This window comes from Pogoniulus pusillus, chromosome 34 (assembly GCF_015220805.1).
Source record: "Pogoniulus pusillus isolate bPogPus1 chromosome 34, bPogPus1.pri, whole genome shotgun sequence".
NCBI lineage: Eukaryota > Metazoa > Chordata > Aves > Piciformes > Lybiidae > Pogoniulus > Pogoniulus pusillus.
Genome location: NC_087297.1, coordinates 10,119,674 through 10,136,020, shown reverse-complemented (window position 1 = coordinate 10,136,020; position 16,347 = coordinate 10,119,674). Strand labels below are relative to the sequence as shown.

At 42.8% G+C, this 16,347-nt stretch overlaps 1 protein-coding gene across 1 annotated transcript; it reads right to left on the bottom strand.

Moving 5' to 3' along the window:
- Positions 1-7,677: 7,677 nt before the first annotated feature.
- On the bottom strand, positions 7,678-13,038 carry MRPL15 (mitochondrial ribosomal protein L15). The gene is made up of 5 exons (XM_064170629.1): positions 12,873-13,038; positions 10,749-10,906; positions 9,882-10,047; positions 9,325-9,448; positions 7,678-8,205 (listed from the first exon to the last, which is right to left on the bottom strand). The coding sequence occupies exons 1-5, from the start codon at positions 12,969-12,971 to the stop codon at positions 7,868-7,870; spliced, it is 885 nt and encodes a 294-aa protein (XP_064026699.1). The 5' UTR covers positions 12,972-13,038; the 3' UTR covers positions 7,678-7,867.
- Between the last annotated feature and the right edge of the window lie 3,309 nt (positions 13,039-16,347).

Genomic DNA, 16,347 nt, shown 5'->3' with positions numbered 1-16,347 from the left:
TACTCTGCACAAAACCAAATCAGTCTGGTGTAAGCAATGTCAGAGGCTTGTGTTGCTCAGGACTGGAATCTCCTGCCTTGGACAGAGATTTTTGCCTCAGGAATTTGTCAACCCCCTCTCCAGAGGCAAATCCTATCACAAGCATTTAGCAGAAGATAAATTAGTGGATTTTAAAAGGCAGAACCTTTCTTTTTTTTCACAGGCTAATTGGAAACATACCACAGATACAGAATCAGAGCCATGCATAAAGTTCTGAGTCAGATATAAAAAAATTATCAGAAGGAAAAAAGCCTGCCTTTTCCTTTCAACAACACAGGGCTTCTGCAAGCCCCTAGTTATTTCATTCAGGAAGAATCAAAGTTTCCTTTCAGCCACAGAAAAACACTGAGCTCTGACTCTTTGTGCAACCAAACACAGTGCTAGCAGCAAACAGCCATGCTGGATCAACAATTTATGTCCAATGTTTCAAGAAACACTTCAACAACAAATGATAAAGACAAGAAACTCCTCCAGTACCAAGGACCGCTCCATGAAGGCTTCTTTAGGGCTTCAGTAATAAGGTTTCATGTGGAACCTGTTCATGTGGAGAACCACTAAGAATCTCTGAGGTCTATTTTTGGAGTCAAGAATTATTCTTACAAGAAGACTGCTTTGGTTCTGTTTGCTTTTCCCAATTTAGATAACTAAGCCTTCTGGCAGAGGTCACACACAATTCTCAGAAGCATTTCATACTCTTGAAATGTTGAACTAGAAAATCCAAGAACAATCAGAGGCACTCTAGAGGACTCTCTTAGCTAAGTCTCACTCTTCTTTAACAAAGAGTTCACTAAGGCACAGAACTCAAAGCAACTCCAGCAGGACCTGCACTGATGATAGAACAGGTAGCTCCTCCCATGGAAGCTTCACTGTAAGATCCAACTCATGGGAAGCAGACATCAGCAGAGAGAAAATTCTGCAAAACCCCATCATGTTTCGTTTTGGATTCCTGAAAACAAGGTGATCCAAACACCAAGGTCAGCCATGATCTCATTAAGGAAAAAGAACCAAGAGGCCATATTCTGAACTTAGCACTGATTGCTACCAGATGGCTCAGAGTCTGCTCAGCGCAGCGGCAAGGCACAGCTCCCAGAAGCTCACAGGCAAAATCTTCATGGCTCCATTATTCAGCTTGAATAAGCCTTCAAGCTACTTTTCTAGCAGACAAGAAACAATGAAAATAAAGGTCGAAAGAGATGATGAAATGAAGGAACAATTCCCTTCCAAGTTTTAAAGAAGAGCCAATAGTGACTGAAGTCGAATAGAGGGAATTCCCATAGGAATAAATGTGTCTGGTCACTAGGTGTCAGCCTTGCCTGTACCAGGAGGACATTGGACCTTCTCCCTGTACCAGTGAGCAGAGGACATTCAGCACTCCAAATGACCCCAGTAGTCCTGTAGTTCGGGGAAAGGAAGCTGCCACTTGGGTAGGATGCTCATGTATCTGACGATAATATAACATTCGTTACCCTCAGGTGTGGGTGCTGGAAGCAACAGCATGCTTCTTCCATGCCAAGGAGATGTGAGTTGCAGAGACAGCAGAGGAGTTACAATCTCAAAACAATGAACAAATCAGCAGGGTCTAAGAAATGAATCAGTAACCATTCTGCAAGCCTCACAATATTTGCTGTTTATTCTAAAGCACCAGTTCCTGGAATAATGCCATCCCATTAAAATGCTGGCTCTCACTTCTTAAATTTGCTTCTAGGCTTGCTGGATCCAGGAACAATGCTTGGAAACAAGATCCCTGCAGGGCTGAAAACTCTGAAGACAACAAAGAAAACCTAAAATGTATTCTTTAAATAATTTCTTGAACAGTTCATTGCACTGCAGTCAGCAAAAACAAAGAGCAATCCAACACGCAGCAGAGTTCCAGGGGTGTCAGCAGAACACTTGCGTGCTTCTGGTTTTGGAAGCTCTTCAGAGGGAGACCATCACACCTTGATTCTTGTGTTCCCAGACCTGCCAGGTTATCCTTCCTTTTGCTAGGGACAACTACAGTGCCATGGCTCCATTTTGGTGTCCACTGTGGTCTGCTCCCAGTGCAGTTTGCTAATGTGCTGCAAGCAAAGTCACCCAGCCAAGAGCAACAGGTGGAACTGGCAGGACAGGCACGCTTCACAAGAGGGACCAAAAGGACTCAACACCCTTTTAGCCTCCCTTTTCTTCTGGAGTTCGCTTACTGCACAGCTTAAGCTTTTCCACAAGAAACAGAGAAAAAAAATCACAGCATCTCAGTGCTTTGATTCCCTCAGATACACACAAAAGAGTGCAGAAAAAGAGACCCAGGTAGAAATACCATCCTTTATGGCAGTTCATTTTATGACTATTCCCTGGCAAACACCTGCCTGGAAGGATGAATCTGGAAGGGATGGAGCCTTCCAATAACAACAAAGACAACAAAACCCAACAACAAAGCCACAATTAGCCCAGACATTTCACAAGTCCTACCAGTCAGGGCAGCAGCAAGGTCATGCTAGCCAAGTCCAGTAGAATAATATTTTGACTGCAGCAGTCTCAAGCCCAGTAAGTGGCCTGTACCCAGACCGCCTGCTGGGCTGACAGTGTGATTCAGGACATGGATTAATGGCCACGGTGGTGTTAGACTGGCAGTTGGACTTGATGATCTCAGAGGTCTTTTCCAACTGAAACAATTTTATGTCACAGTCAGCAGAGCCCAGAGTACACTTTGTCTGCTTCAGCCTGAATGCAGGGATTCTCCAGGCTCCACTGCTTTACCAATCAGAGTTTAAGCAATTACCTACATGTGATACAAAGTCAGACTTACATTGTGAAGACAATATCCCACTATATTTAATGTGTAGGGAACTTGGATTCAAAGTGTTGAAGCTCTGAACCACAGCTACATCCAAAAGAGTCAAGAAAGCATCTCCCATGGCAGATATTAAGAATGGATTAAGTTTCTTAATTCAAGCTACTCCACATGAGAAGCAAGACAACCTTCTATCATGCTGGTTAGTTTAGGTGTTGGAAGAGACCTCAAAGGATCATCTAGTCCACTTCCCCTGCCAGAGCAGCATCACCAGGAAGAAAAAAAAAAGGGAAAAATCATAGAGACCTAATGTACTGTAAATTTACCCAAGAACTTATTTTCCATAGCCTGCTCCAAGCACAAGCCTCTACCTAGCACTACCTACCTAAGGAATAATAATAAAAGCATTATTAAATGTAGACCTTCAGGTTGACCTGCCAATATTCCTAGACTGGAGACCAGACAGGACAGTCCTAACAGGGGACAGGCTGGATCTTAAGGAAGGCTGAGTTTCCTAAAGTACAAAGAGAGACTGATTTGGGCACTTTTACAATCAATCTAAAATTGTCTATTCATCCAGCTGTGTCCCTAGTGCGTGACTCTGAGTTAAGTGCACAGACACACCTCTGAAAAGCTCTCCTTGACTCAGAATAAACTCCAAATCCATTGCTCAAAGAGCCCTCCAACCCAGTGGCCATGTGTCTCAGAATCCACAAGGTTAACAAGTAAACAACACCGCTGTTGACATTTTTAACAACAAAAGCAACACCAGTGCAGGAAACTCAAGCCACGAAAAAAAACCTCGTATAAACAGATGCAGGAATGATCAACACTTTTCCTGCTCCAGAGGCACATAAAACAAGCAGATTTCAAACCCAGAGTGGGCCAGACAGGATGACACTGTGAGAATGATTGAGCCCTCTGGTTCCCACCGCTAACAGGAGGAGCAAGAAGAGACCTTGGGAAGATGCAGATGCAAGAGGCATTATTAACCAAAGGAGAAAATAGATCTGAGGATAGCTTGCTTCCACTGAGAAACCAATAACTCTGTAGACAATATCACATATTCTGTTACAAAAGACCAAGATAGGCACCTGAGCTGAAAAAGAACTTAAGAAGCTCTGTCACATCTGGACTTATAACTGCATCTTTGCATAGTCTAAACCACAGGAATAAACTCAAGCAGACTATGAATTACATAAAACTATTCCCATCTGATCAGGGAATTTAGGAGCTAAATCTGTAAATAGAATACTGGAATGGGCAGTTTGGCCAGACACAGCATCTTCATTTTTTAGCTATATATTTTGCTTTCTTTAGCTGCACATAGATCATCTATTTAAAATGCAGAACTTGTCCAACAATTAGAGATTATTTTTTTACAGAACCTGTGAGTGCTCAGCAGGGCAAATTTAGCTTTGCATGAGCATTACATATTTTAGCAAGAAAACAGAAAATAATAAAATAGCAATGGGAAGCTATCTTCATAATTGATCACTTTTATATGACTTCCTGGAGCACCACCATCAATTCTGCCTGCATGTCAAAACAATGTTGGCTCACTGCCAGCAGAGATTCAGACCAGGGCCACTGATTTATTCACTTATTCCTTTTTTTGAAAGCAGTGAATGGTACAGTTAACTTTTAGGTTGTTAAACACACACATGCTATATGAGGCGTAACAAAGGAAAAGCCAGTGTGTCTATGTTGTCTATACAAGCAAAAGGGAAAGCATCTGTATTTTAACTTGCTAAATCTGTAAGCAGGGTGTTGACTGGCTGCTGTTAGTTTACCCTCTAATAAAGAGATTATTTCTAATTATCAAGATATAACAAAGCATGCAGCACTTCAGTTGCCATTATTTTGATTTCAGTCTCACCCATGCAATAGGTTTTATCAAGGATCCACTCACAAGTATGATGTTGCTGATAAAATCTGACAGGGTTTTCAGTGCTTTCGGCACAAAGAACATTTCTTTTCCTCAGCTACTTGATAGCACTTTTCCTGTTGCAGAAGGTTGGGTGCTTCTTGCCATGTAATACATTGTTGCCTATGAAAGACCCCTATCAAAACAGGATATCCAAGGCAATCATTTATCTGATGAACCTGAAAGTGTGGTGCATATTGCTAAGTAAAGAGAATGGCCTTAGATTCCAGGGCTGGCTTAGGTTCCTGCACCAGTGAGCCTAGTCCTCCTGTAAACAACAGCCCATGGGGAGACTGTTTATTACATACTTATTAGAAACCTTGTCGATAATTTACTTGTGCTGTTGATAATTCTGCATTCAGTTGCCAGGAGATTTGTGTTCCTGACGAGATAAAATGAACAGGAAATCCTCTATAGCCTTGCCACTTTTTTCACTAGTAAATAAAAACCAGAGCAGCCCTTACAAAATACTAGCTACTGTAAACAGAACAGAGGAGGGAGAAAAAAAAAAAAAAAAGAGACAAGCATTGCTTATTTTAAATAAAGCCACATGCAGCCCTTTTTGCCCTCTTCAATTATAAGATGATAAAAGATCACCTTTATGAAACAGAATGACCGGATTTGGTGGAACGTGGCTGTTTTGGCTCCAAGGTATTTGTAGCAGAGGATCAGAGCCAGGATACAGCTGCCTTGTGACTAAGATGTCGTTCACTGAATAAGTGCTATCCAACCCCTCAACGTCACCAGACATCTGTTTCCTGTTTTCATTCTTTCTTTCACTGTTATCATTTTATCCAAGCTACCCTTTCACCTGAAAACGATTTAGAAGCTGGCAGAAGGCAGCGTGTGCAGGCGTGTGAGTGTATCAAAGAAGTTGATTTAGTCAAAAAGAAATTGTTGAGAGCAATTTGTTCACTTTCATACAAAGAGCATCAAGAGTGAAACAAAGTTGCCTTCCCCCCTCTTCTCCTCCCCAAAATACACAATGATACATAAACACTTTTGTCTTCTGGTCTTCACTAATATGACTAACTTCCTTCTTCACTTCCAGCTAAGTAGCTTTCCTGTTGAGTACCACCACCTCCACAAAGTACAATTGTGAATTGATTCATAAAAACAGAAACATTATGGCACAAATAAGGGAAGGCAATAAATACTCTTCCCCCTCTCCAAATGGAAGCAGTAGTATTGTAATAGCAAAAAACAAAAAAATAAAAAAAATAATGCTTGTCATTTAAGGTTCCAAACCAACAATCATCAGGATGCAGAACAGGATACATCTAAAGTGAGAAAGTTATTTACTTCACATTCAAGTTAACACCAGCTATGCCCTTTTTTTTGGCACATATTCTTCTTAAAGTGCCAAAAAAAAGTGTTGTGCACCTTATAAAAAAAAATCAATGTTCACACCACTGAGACCAAATTCCTGCTATTCACAATCCAATTTTATATTGGTGTTGTGCTTCACCGACACTTAAGACCACAAGTCAGAAGGATCAGTACTGATAGCATCTAACACACATTAACGACAGACAATAGAAGCTGAAGAGCAAGTTGTCAAAAATGAGCACCTTCCCGTGGTTAATCTCTGGATTTCAGATTCTTTCACCAGCATTATTAGACATGGTAAGGTTTATTTGTGATTCCAGAAGTTTGAATTCATTGGCAAGTTTGCAGAACAAAGCAAAACCCTGGGCTAGTTGATGAACATTATCTACTTTTTTCATTTCTGGGTTTTTTTTGTCCTCATCTTGAGGCACACCAGGGAAATACAGGTGTGAAACAGGAGGAACAAGAGATTCTGGCACTCGGTGAGCTTTCCTTAGGAACTGGGATGGTTTGGCAGCCATAGGAAACTACAGGTAGCATTCAAAAAAGCATAGAATTGGAAAGTGGGACTTCTGGTCTGGTTTTGTAGGCATTTTCCTGCATCATAGTAACGAAATTATGCCTATTTTAAAACCAAATTCAGCTTCCATTAAAGATAATTTAATTCTGAAACACCTCATTAACTTCTGAGGAGTCAGAGTAATTTCTGATGGATTACCTTAGTCTCCTCTCTTTCAATTAACTGCTTGGTTCACCATCTCAAATGCCATATTCCAAGGTCCTGCATGAAACCTGGATGACTCTTGCATAGCAGCAGCAGTGCTCAGGACAGACTGATGAAACAAACGTTTGTTGGAAATCATTTAAGACTGTATCAAGCTGATGTAATTAAAGCATTGTTCCCCATAAAATCAGATTACTTCTAACTTTTCACAACATCCAAATTCATTTGTCCATTGTCACACATGCAACCTGTAACCCAATTGAAAACTGAATCCTTCTTGTGTACTTATTCCATTACATCTCCACCCCTCACCATCTCCTGTCACTGTACAGTATTTACTGCCTCTGGATTCTGTTGTGCATTTTTAAGGCATTGCATCTAGCTTCACATTCTGTTTGGATAATAAAAACTTATCTGAAATCTAGACAGAAAGTTCTTTTAAACTGCTCACCTCAAGTCTACCTGAAGGAATAAGACATGAATCAGGACCTCTCAGGCTCTGGTGCTATTGATGACATTGGCAATTCCTGAAGCATTGCTATGGAATTGAAGAGATAAATGATTTTTCTGTACTTAGTTATTCATGGTTACTTTAATTTTTCCCCCAATAAAAAAATGATGGTCTGCCTTTCAGTTGTATTCAAGACACCATTTTCCAAAGCACTGTAATTTATGTTATGAAATAACTGTAAATCTAGTATCACTTTTGCAGAGTCATGTTTCTGGGGTGAAATATAAACAAATTATTAGGTCAAGTAACTCTTCAGAATCATCCTCTGAAATAATTGCAGCATCCAAACAGTTCATTTAAAAAAATAAACTGACAAATGATAGCAAGAGAAAGTGTCCCAACACCAACTCTGTACCAGACTAGACAATGCTCCCAAATGTTGACAACTCTTTTTTATTGCCATAATACAGTGTATGAAGAGCTGAGAGCTACACCAGAAGATGACAAATACGTATTTATGTTTTGGCTAGTACAACAAGACTCTTAAAACAAAACAAACACCACCTCTATCCACTGTTTCCTACCCAGATGTTTCCTGTGCACCTGCAGCTGGCTCCAGTCCTGAGTTCACGAGCTATAGTATTTTAAGAGATTCTCATCAGTGGGCTTTAGAATTTTCTTGTCTGCCAGGTTTACGATCCACCCTGGAGCAAGGCCAAAAAAGATCTGTCTGGGATCCTTGCGCATGCTTAACATTTTGAAGAGTTCATCCTTAGTTATATCTGGTAAGACGTAGCCATACTTCTTGGCCAGCTCAAGCCTGGCTTCTGCAACCTTAGCTGGGTCTGCCAGGTACCCACGACTTCTGCCATCTGTGTAGTAACGGACAAGGTCTTCAGGTGGAAGCATTCTCTTGGGAATGGGCTTGCCACGCAGGAAAAATACCACTGGCTTACACAAAATCTCTGTAGGCAAGCATGAGAGATAATGAGACACTACACTTAATAATCAAATAACATCATCTTGTTTAGTATTTTGTGCCAAATAAAAGTCATAAACTTTCATTAAAAGGCATCAAGTGAAAAAAGACTCCAGAATATTCTTCATCTTCAGTGGTTTACTACTTTCACTTAAAACAGTTGTTTTAATTAATACTTATAGTGATAATCTGGATGAGTTACTACTTCTACCACATTTACAATGCCTGCTCTGGAAATACATGATAGCTAAGACAGATGTCATTGTTCATGTCAAGGACTGACTCTCAGAAGCAAAGCATTATACAGAGCATAAAACAAACATCAAATGTAGTGTTTCTATAAGGATTTGAAATTAATCAATGGCACATGCATCTATTTAGTCATTTGTGAGACTCAAGTTCTGCTACATCTAGCAAATTACATTCCAGATCCCTTAAATCCTTTTTGACTATCTTCTGGGTTTGAAAAACAAAACAACCCAACACAACAACTTTGTACCCTGGAGTGATACACATTTTGCACAATAAAATGTCTATTCCTCTTGTTCTCAGCCTCATTCACACATGAAAGCTACGTTATTGTCAATAAAAACTGCATGAATGAATATTAGACAGGATGCAGCCTCAAGCAAAGCAAAGCCTCATTCTTCAGTGAAAGTGTTTTGAAAACAATAGCCATTTTGACTGGAACCATTCTGAGCTTCTGTAACTTAGTTATTTCCTCACTTTGAAGGGAAAAGAAGTTTAAATTAAAAATGTAAACATCCACAGTGGGTTTCAAATCTGCTTTTTCCCCAACTAACTTTCTCCCATGTTTAGTAACACTAAGGTGACAAAAATTCAAAGCAAGGATCTTTTATTAGCTCCTCTGCATTTCTTTAGCTGGTTCATAAATAATTAGTAAACATTTATAGGGCCAAATAGTTATGGTTCTAAAGAGTCAAACTGAGGCTGCATTACAGATCACATCTGTATAACAATATGTTGCTGAAGCTTTTACAGGTGGATGATTTCTCAGTAAGAATTATGTCTGCAGCTTTGATCTGGATCATTTAATCTTTGCACATTAGAAGAAAAAGGGGTAGAAATTAAAAGAAATTCTTACCCAAACTCCGTGGATCATAGAACGATGTAGTTACAACACCTCCATTTTTTTCTATGGCTGCAATTGCTAATTCAGATGCCCTCTGCACTTCAATATTGACTTTTGCTGAAAAAATATCAGCACCCTGCAAATTTAACCACATTGAAGGGAAATTAAAATTTATTATCCCTGCAAAGTTGTATGAAACATTATATTATTTGTCTGTTCCCTGCACTAAGACAGGTAATTAAATCACTCTCAGCCACACAGGTTGGATCAAAAAACACTGCCTTTCCAACAACATTCAGCCATTTCTTGCAGTACACTGCAGTCTTCTGCTGTAAAATACTTTTTTGACCTCTCATGTGCTCCTGAATTAGCATTTCTGCTCTCCCAGGTCTCACAAACCCCAGCCTGGGTTTTTACCCTAGCACACAGCGCCCTCTGGTGGATTTATCATCAGAAAACCTCTACAACAAACCAGAGCAAAGATGCTTCCAAAACACGGAAGGACAATCCGACAGACCAGTATGAAAACAAATGAAACTCCAAGGCTTTCCAGTGTCTTCTGCACATACCTCCTCCACCAGCTGGACACCATAATCCCTCTTGAGAGGCTGCACTGTGACACCTCTGGCATTGATGAGCTGTGTCAAGTCAATGGGCTGTGTAGGGTCAACTCTACCCAAATCAATCAGGTACTGCAGCCTCTGGAGACTGAGTGGCTGGTATTGGTATCTGCGGCTGCGGGAGGAAAGTCAAAGCAAACACCACTGAGAAATGTAAATACAAGCTCCAGTTACAGGCCAGGGCTTCATTATGAATTCAGAGTTGGTCACCCACTGCCACTCCCAACAATATTAATATTTTTGCCATTGCTGAGCTCAGTTTGTTTACTCCACAATAACTTCGCTACTTCCTGACTGCTTTAAGGAAGCAGCAAAAGCTGAAGAAATTCAAGTATAGGCAAAGCCAAAAAGGAGGACAGACAGAGAAGCAGAACTGTTTGGGTAGCAGCAGATCCAAACTTCAAGCGAACAAAGCATAGAAAAATAACAGGCAAGGCTCTGGATTGCAGTTCCATGCCTAAAATCCTCACTCGAGCCAATGGGACCACTCCCAGGTTATCTGTGTGCAGATGGGCAAAGAGAGAAACAGGCGTATGGAGTAGTCTCAGAGGAGAACCATGCTCAGTGCTAAGAAGAAAAGTAGTCTGCCATTATGCAAAGAAAGAAGGAAATAAGTAGAGCTGCAAAGCAACAGCATATCAGTGAATTCCTCAAAAAAACCCACAGTCTCATGAGAAATGGGAAATTCTACTAGCAAAGAAGCTAACAAGGTGGAAGAGAATCTCATTTTCAGCCAGGCCAGTTTTGGCATACTATGGTCTAGCTTTAGGAGAATGATCAAGAAAAGCTGTCAATGGTTAATACAACATAACTTACCTATGCCCCTCATTAAACCCATATTTCGGTATGACCAAGTAAAATGGAGTCTGACCACCCTCAAAGCCTAATCGGGGACGATTTCCTCTTTGCCTTTGTCCTTTGTGACCTCGACCACACTTCCTACCTCTATATCTTCCTCGGCCACGTCTTTTCTCCTGGAAAACAATCGACCACACATTTAGTCAACTACTTTGGAGATAAGCATCTACAAAACATAAGATTTCAGACATACAAACAACTGAGCAAGATGCTAAATTAAGAGATAGGTCTCTTCTAAAGGCAAAAGTAGAAAAGCAGAGGACAAATCAAGGCAAGCACCACAGACAGTCTGAAAGTTGACATCAACACATTGCAATAAAAGGAACACCACAATTTAATACTACACAATAAAAGGAATATGAGAATTTAATACTATCTCTAACATGTTAAGAGGATTTTCCTGAATTCATTATTGGTATTTCCTGAGAAAGCTGCTCAGTGCTCAAACACCTCCCATGAAAGACAACACACACAAAAAAACCCTCCAAACAAAACAAACAATGAAAACTCCAACAACAGTGAAACCCCAGAAAATAAAAAAACCCAAATCTTTGTCAAGGGGCAGGAGAACAGATATAGTATCTGTGCTCTGCACACAATTATTTTCAGAGACTTGGATTTTCTGAGTCTGCAACTGTTGTGATTTCTACCATAAATTGACCAAGATGATTGTATCTTAAACCTTTATTATTTTTAAATTAAGGCTGTGAGACTCAGCTGTTTCCATAACACTTTAAAGCAACATTGCAGCCCTAAGCGGCAGTTCATCATTCTTCTTCCCTCTTATTTGTGCCAGCAAAAGCACTTGCACAGCTAAATGGTGAACATGATCAGAGAGACAAGCAAAAGTAAACCCATCCAGTACAATTCGTGGGTGTGGAGCTACCCACAGAAGTACAAAACAAGCAGCAAGTGAAAACGGGCAGCTGGGAGTGATCTCTACTAAATGAAGCAGCGGCAGCTCACTCTGACCTAACGAAGCTTCCTGTGTAAGGCAGGTGACTTGCTCACTACATCACAGCACTTGTTAGTCTAACACCACAAAAACACAGAATTTGATGCTCTATCCTCTTATGTTTGCAAGTTTACCACAGCTCTGCAGCACTCAATGTGCACTGAACTATTGGCAGAAAACTCATTTTGAGGCCATCCCTGCCACTGATGAGAACAGATTTGTCTCTGGGCCCTATGCACCTTTACTCACAGCCTCTTGTGCTGACACATGCAACTGTATAGCTTTTGGGCAGTTTTTCAGTCTAGATTAGTTAAAAAAAAAAACTCAAAATCACCACTCCAGTCCTATATAGGGCTGCTGCTTCCAGCTCTGCTTCAATCTGGTTAAGTTAGGTGCTCACAGCTCCCAACAGAGTCATTTGGCTGGGCAAGCCTAAGAGCTACAAGAGATAAGAATTTCCATTCTCTTACTTTGTCACAGCTTTACAACTCCGCAGCACTCACCAATTCTGCAGGCATCTCTAGGGAGCCTTGAGCACCGACAGGAAAGTGCTGCATGCACTCAGCTGTCTATTCCTATGACTTTAGCCCTTGAACCTCATCTCTGTTTACTCATCTTTCCCCCAGACCAGACGGTTTTTTTCCATTACTCCTTTATTATTTGACAAGGAGAAAGAAAAAAAAAAAAAACCAGTTGCTTTATTTTCGAGAAAACAAAGGTAAGAGGAATTGTGGACTGGCATCACACCCCTTTTTACGCCTTTTAATCTTTCAAATGTATAACTCCATCCCACAAACACTTTGTATTCCCTGTTTTTTTCGGCGCCTCCCTGCTCCCCCAACTACAACCACTTCTCCGTGCGAACGGCCACATGCAGCACTCGTAAAGAACGCGAAGGACAAGGCGAAACCCAGAACGCGCAACATGCCATGCATTCCCCAGCCTTCCCACGGCTGTTTTGATAAGGCCGTGCCATTTTCCTGGGCCTGGAACAGCCTCTCCAAAAGCCTTCTAACAGCCCTCAAACCAAGCACCACCAGGGCCGAGCGGGCTCGCTACCGAGACAGAGTCTGGTTTCACAGGGGAAATCACGCCCTCGACCCGCCCGATGAGCTGCAGGCACTCACCAACTTTTTGGAACCTGGATTAGGCCTTAGGTTGGCCAGACAAACCCTAGGCAGGGAGCGCAGCAGCTCCAGGGCCTTGTTGCCGCCATTGCCGCTCATCTCCCGTCACTTCCCAAGGGCAGCCAGCGCAGCTCCCGCCGGCCGCGCTGCTTTACGGCACAGCCGTAAACCGCGCCCCCGCGCCTTCCCAACAGTGTCGCGCAGGCGGCGGGGCGGGGGCTGTGCAGGAGGTTGGTTCCAGGCCCGTGAATGCCGCTCGGTGACTGACCGGCGCCCGGAGCACACAGCCCGGAGAGCAGCGGTGTGTTCGGGACGAGGCGAGCGGTGCCGCCTTCAGGTGAAGCGGCCTCAGGGTGGCCATGTACACGCTGTGCTGGGAGAACGGGGGAGCTCAGAGAATTAAACGTTAACGTATGGAACCATAGAATCAGCCAGGTTGGAAGAGACCTCCAAGATCATCCAGTCCAACCTAGCACCCAGCCCTAGCTAATCAACCAGACCATGGCACTAAGTGCTTTGCTTCAACACCTCCAGGGATGGCAACTCCACCACCTCCCTGGGCAGCCCATTCCAATGCCAATCACTCTCTCTGCCAGGAACCTCCTCCTAACATCCAGCCTAGACCTCCCCTGGCACAACTTGAGACTCTGTCCCCTTGTTCTGTTGCTGCTTGCCTGGCAGAAGAGCCCAACCCCACCTGGCTACAGCCTCCCTTCAGGTAGTTGCAGACAGCAATGAGCTCTGCCCTGAGCCTCCTCTGCTGCAGGCTGCACACCCCCAGCTCCCTCAGCCTCTCCTCACAGGGCTCTGCTCCAGGCCCCTCCCCAGCTTTGTCGCCCTCCTGTGGACACCTTGCAGTACTGCAACATCTCTCTTGAATTGAGGAGCCCAGAACTGGACACAGTACTCAAGGTGTGGCCTAATCAGTGCTAAGTACTGGGGAAGAAGAACCTTCTTTATCCTACTGGCCACACTGTTCCTGAGCCACGCCAGGATTCCATTGGCTCTTCTGGCCACCTGGGCACGCTCCTGGCTCATGTTCAGCTACTCTCTACCAGAACCCCCAGGTCCATTTCTGCCTGATTGCTCTCCAGCCACTCTGTCCCCAGCCTGTAGTGCTGCTTGAGGTTGTTGTGGCCAAAGTGCACTTAGCCTTGTTCAATCTCATCCCATTGGCCTCTGCCCACCCATCCAGCCTGTCAAGGTCCCTCTGCAAGGCTCTCCTACCCTCCAACAGCTCCACATCTGCTCATAGCTTGGTGTCATCTGCAAATGTAGTGATGCTGGACTCAACCTCCTGGTCCAGATCATCAATAATGATATTGAAAAGAACTGGGCCAAGCACTGATCCCTGGGGGACACCACTAGTGACAGCTGCCAATTGGATGTAGCACCATTCACCACCACTCTCTGGGCTCAGCCCTTCAGCCAGTTCTTGACCCATATCAGAATTAATCTGTGCAAGCCATGAGCTGCCAGCAGCTTGTTGTGGCAGATGGTGTCAAAGGCTTTGCTGAAGTCCAGGTAGACTATATCCACAGCCTTCCTCACATTCACCAGGAGGGTAACCTGATCATAAAAGATCAGAATGTAGATCTTTTCATTTTTCCTGAGAAGGGTTGGACCAGATGATCCTTGAGGTCCCTTCCATCCAGCTATTCTATAATTCCATGAGTCACACCTTATCTAAGAATCCCCAACGATCAGGTGCCAGTGCCAAACTACCTACTTCCAGCATCAACTTTTCTGTTACTCTCACAGACCTCAGCCAGGTGTTGCAAAAGCCAAGCCCTTAAAAAGCCATCAAGCTGCATCTAAAAATGACTGACAGTGCCCAGAACATTGATCTGCTAAAAGTGCAGTGCCCTGTGTCAATCCATGAAGTCTAACAGCAAGTTCTTACTGGAAATGTGCATTAATATTAGAGGCTTGTTGTGCTGCAGTACTTGACTGCTTTCAATATTTTAATCTACAAAGTGAACCTCCTGGAAAATGATACAGCATTTTCAATCACTATATTGGTCTGGAGGGATAGGTGGTTACTCTGAAAGGTGAAGGCTTACCAGAGTGAGGAACTGAATTTGGGAAGCTGCTGCTGCTGAGAACTATAGAGCAGAGAGGTTGGTTCCCCTTATTGAAGTCACTCAGTGCTCCTCAGTCTAACTTTCTGCTTTCAGTCCTGAAACTTCTCTGTTTGATCAGCACCTTTTTACGTGTCAAATGTCGGCTGCAGATTACATCCTGGAGAACAGGTCATGCAACAGCTCTGCCAGTTCTGAAAGCAAATAGAGATGAAATCCTGTTGCTGAAATTTCCCAGTTTCAATATGAATCTGATCATGAAATTTCAGCATGAAATCTGTACAGTTTATTACTCCCTTCATAAAAAAATAATGAAAATCACAGTGTAATAGTACACATGAAAGGCTGGCATGGCTGACCACCTTCTCCAAGTCTATTTCAGCCACTAAGATAGGGAAAAATCCACACTTTGGAGTACTCTGTGCCTTGCAAAGCTCTCACTAAACAGAACCTTCAAGTTAAGTAGAAAAACTCACACTGATCTGACAGACATCTCACTAAAGAGACAGCCAGCTTACAAGTTTTTCAAAGGTTCCTAACTCAGATGATCCCAGCAATCCCTTCAGGGCTTCAGCAGCTCAGCTCCTTAAACATTTGTCTGTACTACCCCACACCCATTCAGACCATCGTGCTAGTGTGTGACTTGCCTATGCCCAATCCACACAGCACTAAAGTCTCTCCCCTGGCCCTGAGCCATCCTAGCAGCAACTGGGAATTCAGGCAGAATCATTCCAGCTATACTGGCTAAGAAAAAATAAAACCTTGTCTAATCATGAGCAGACTACTTGTCCTCCTAGGCTGGAGGTTCATTAGCAAGCCACCTCATATAAGTAATATTTACATGATAAATAGCATGGTAGAGAGGGAAGACAAAACTTCATTCATGTCCCAAAAGGATGCTCTACAGCAAGAGCTGGGGTCAGCATCACTGATACTGTGTGGAGCTCTTAATCTTTAGGAATCTTTTATGCATGATCTGTATTTTCTGAACAGATTTTAACTGGGACATGAGACAAGAACACAGAATCACAGAATTCACCAGCTTGGATCACCAGGTTGGACCATCGAGTCCACGCTATCACCTAACCTTTCTAATTAAAGCATGGCACCAAGTGCCTCATCCAGCCTCCTTTTAAACACCTTCAGGGATGGTGACTCCACCACCTCCCCGGGCAGCCCACTGCAATGGGCAATCACTCTTGCTGCAAAGAATTTTCCTAATCTCAGCAAAAGAGGCTGCACTTCTGTTGCACTATTGATGCAAAGGCTTCACCAATAAAGCATCTCCATAAACTACATTTTATGATGACAAAATCATTAACGTTGCTGAGCAAAAGCTTTGTGAGCAAAAACCCTCCCTGCCTGGTATGGAACACACACCAGTGGGAAGGATG

What these genes read in the sequence shown, in the direction of transcription:
- MRPL15 (XM_064170629.1), bottom strand. Translation starts at nt 12,971, where the DNA reads ATGAGCGGCAATGGCGGCAACAAGGCCCTGGAGCTGCTGCGCTCCCTG. An exon ending in ATCCAGGTTCCAAAAAGTTG is followed by an intron (nt 10,907 to 12,872) that starts GTGAGTGCCTGC and finishes ATTGTTTTCCAG; the next exon opens with GAGAAAAGACGTGGCCGAGG. An exon ending in CTATGATCCACGGAGTTTGG is followed by an intron (nt 8,206 to 9,324) that starts GTAAGAATTTCT and finishes GCTTGCCTACAG; the next exon opens with AGATTTTGTGTAAGCCAGTG.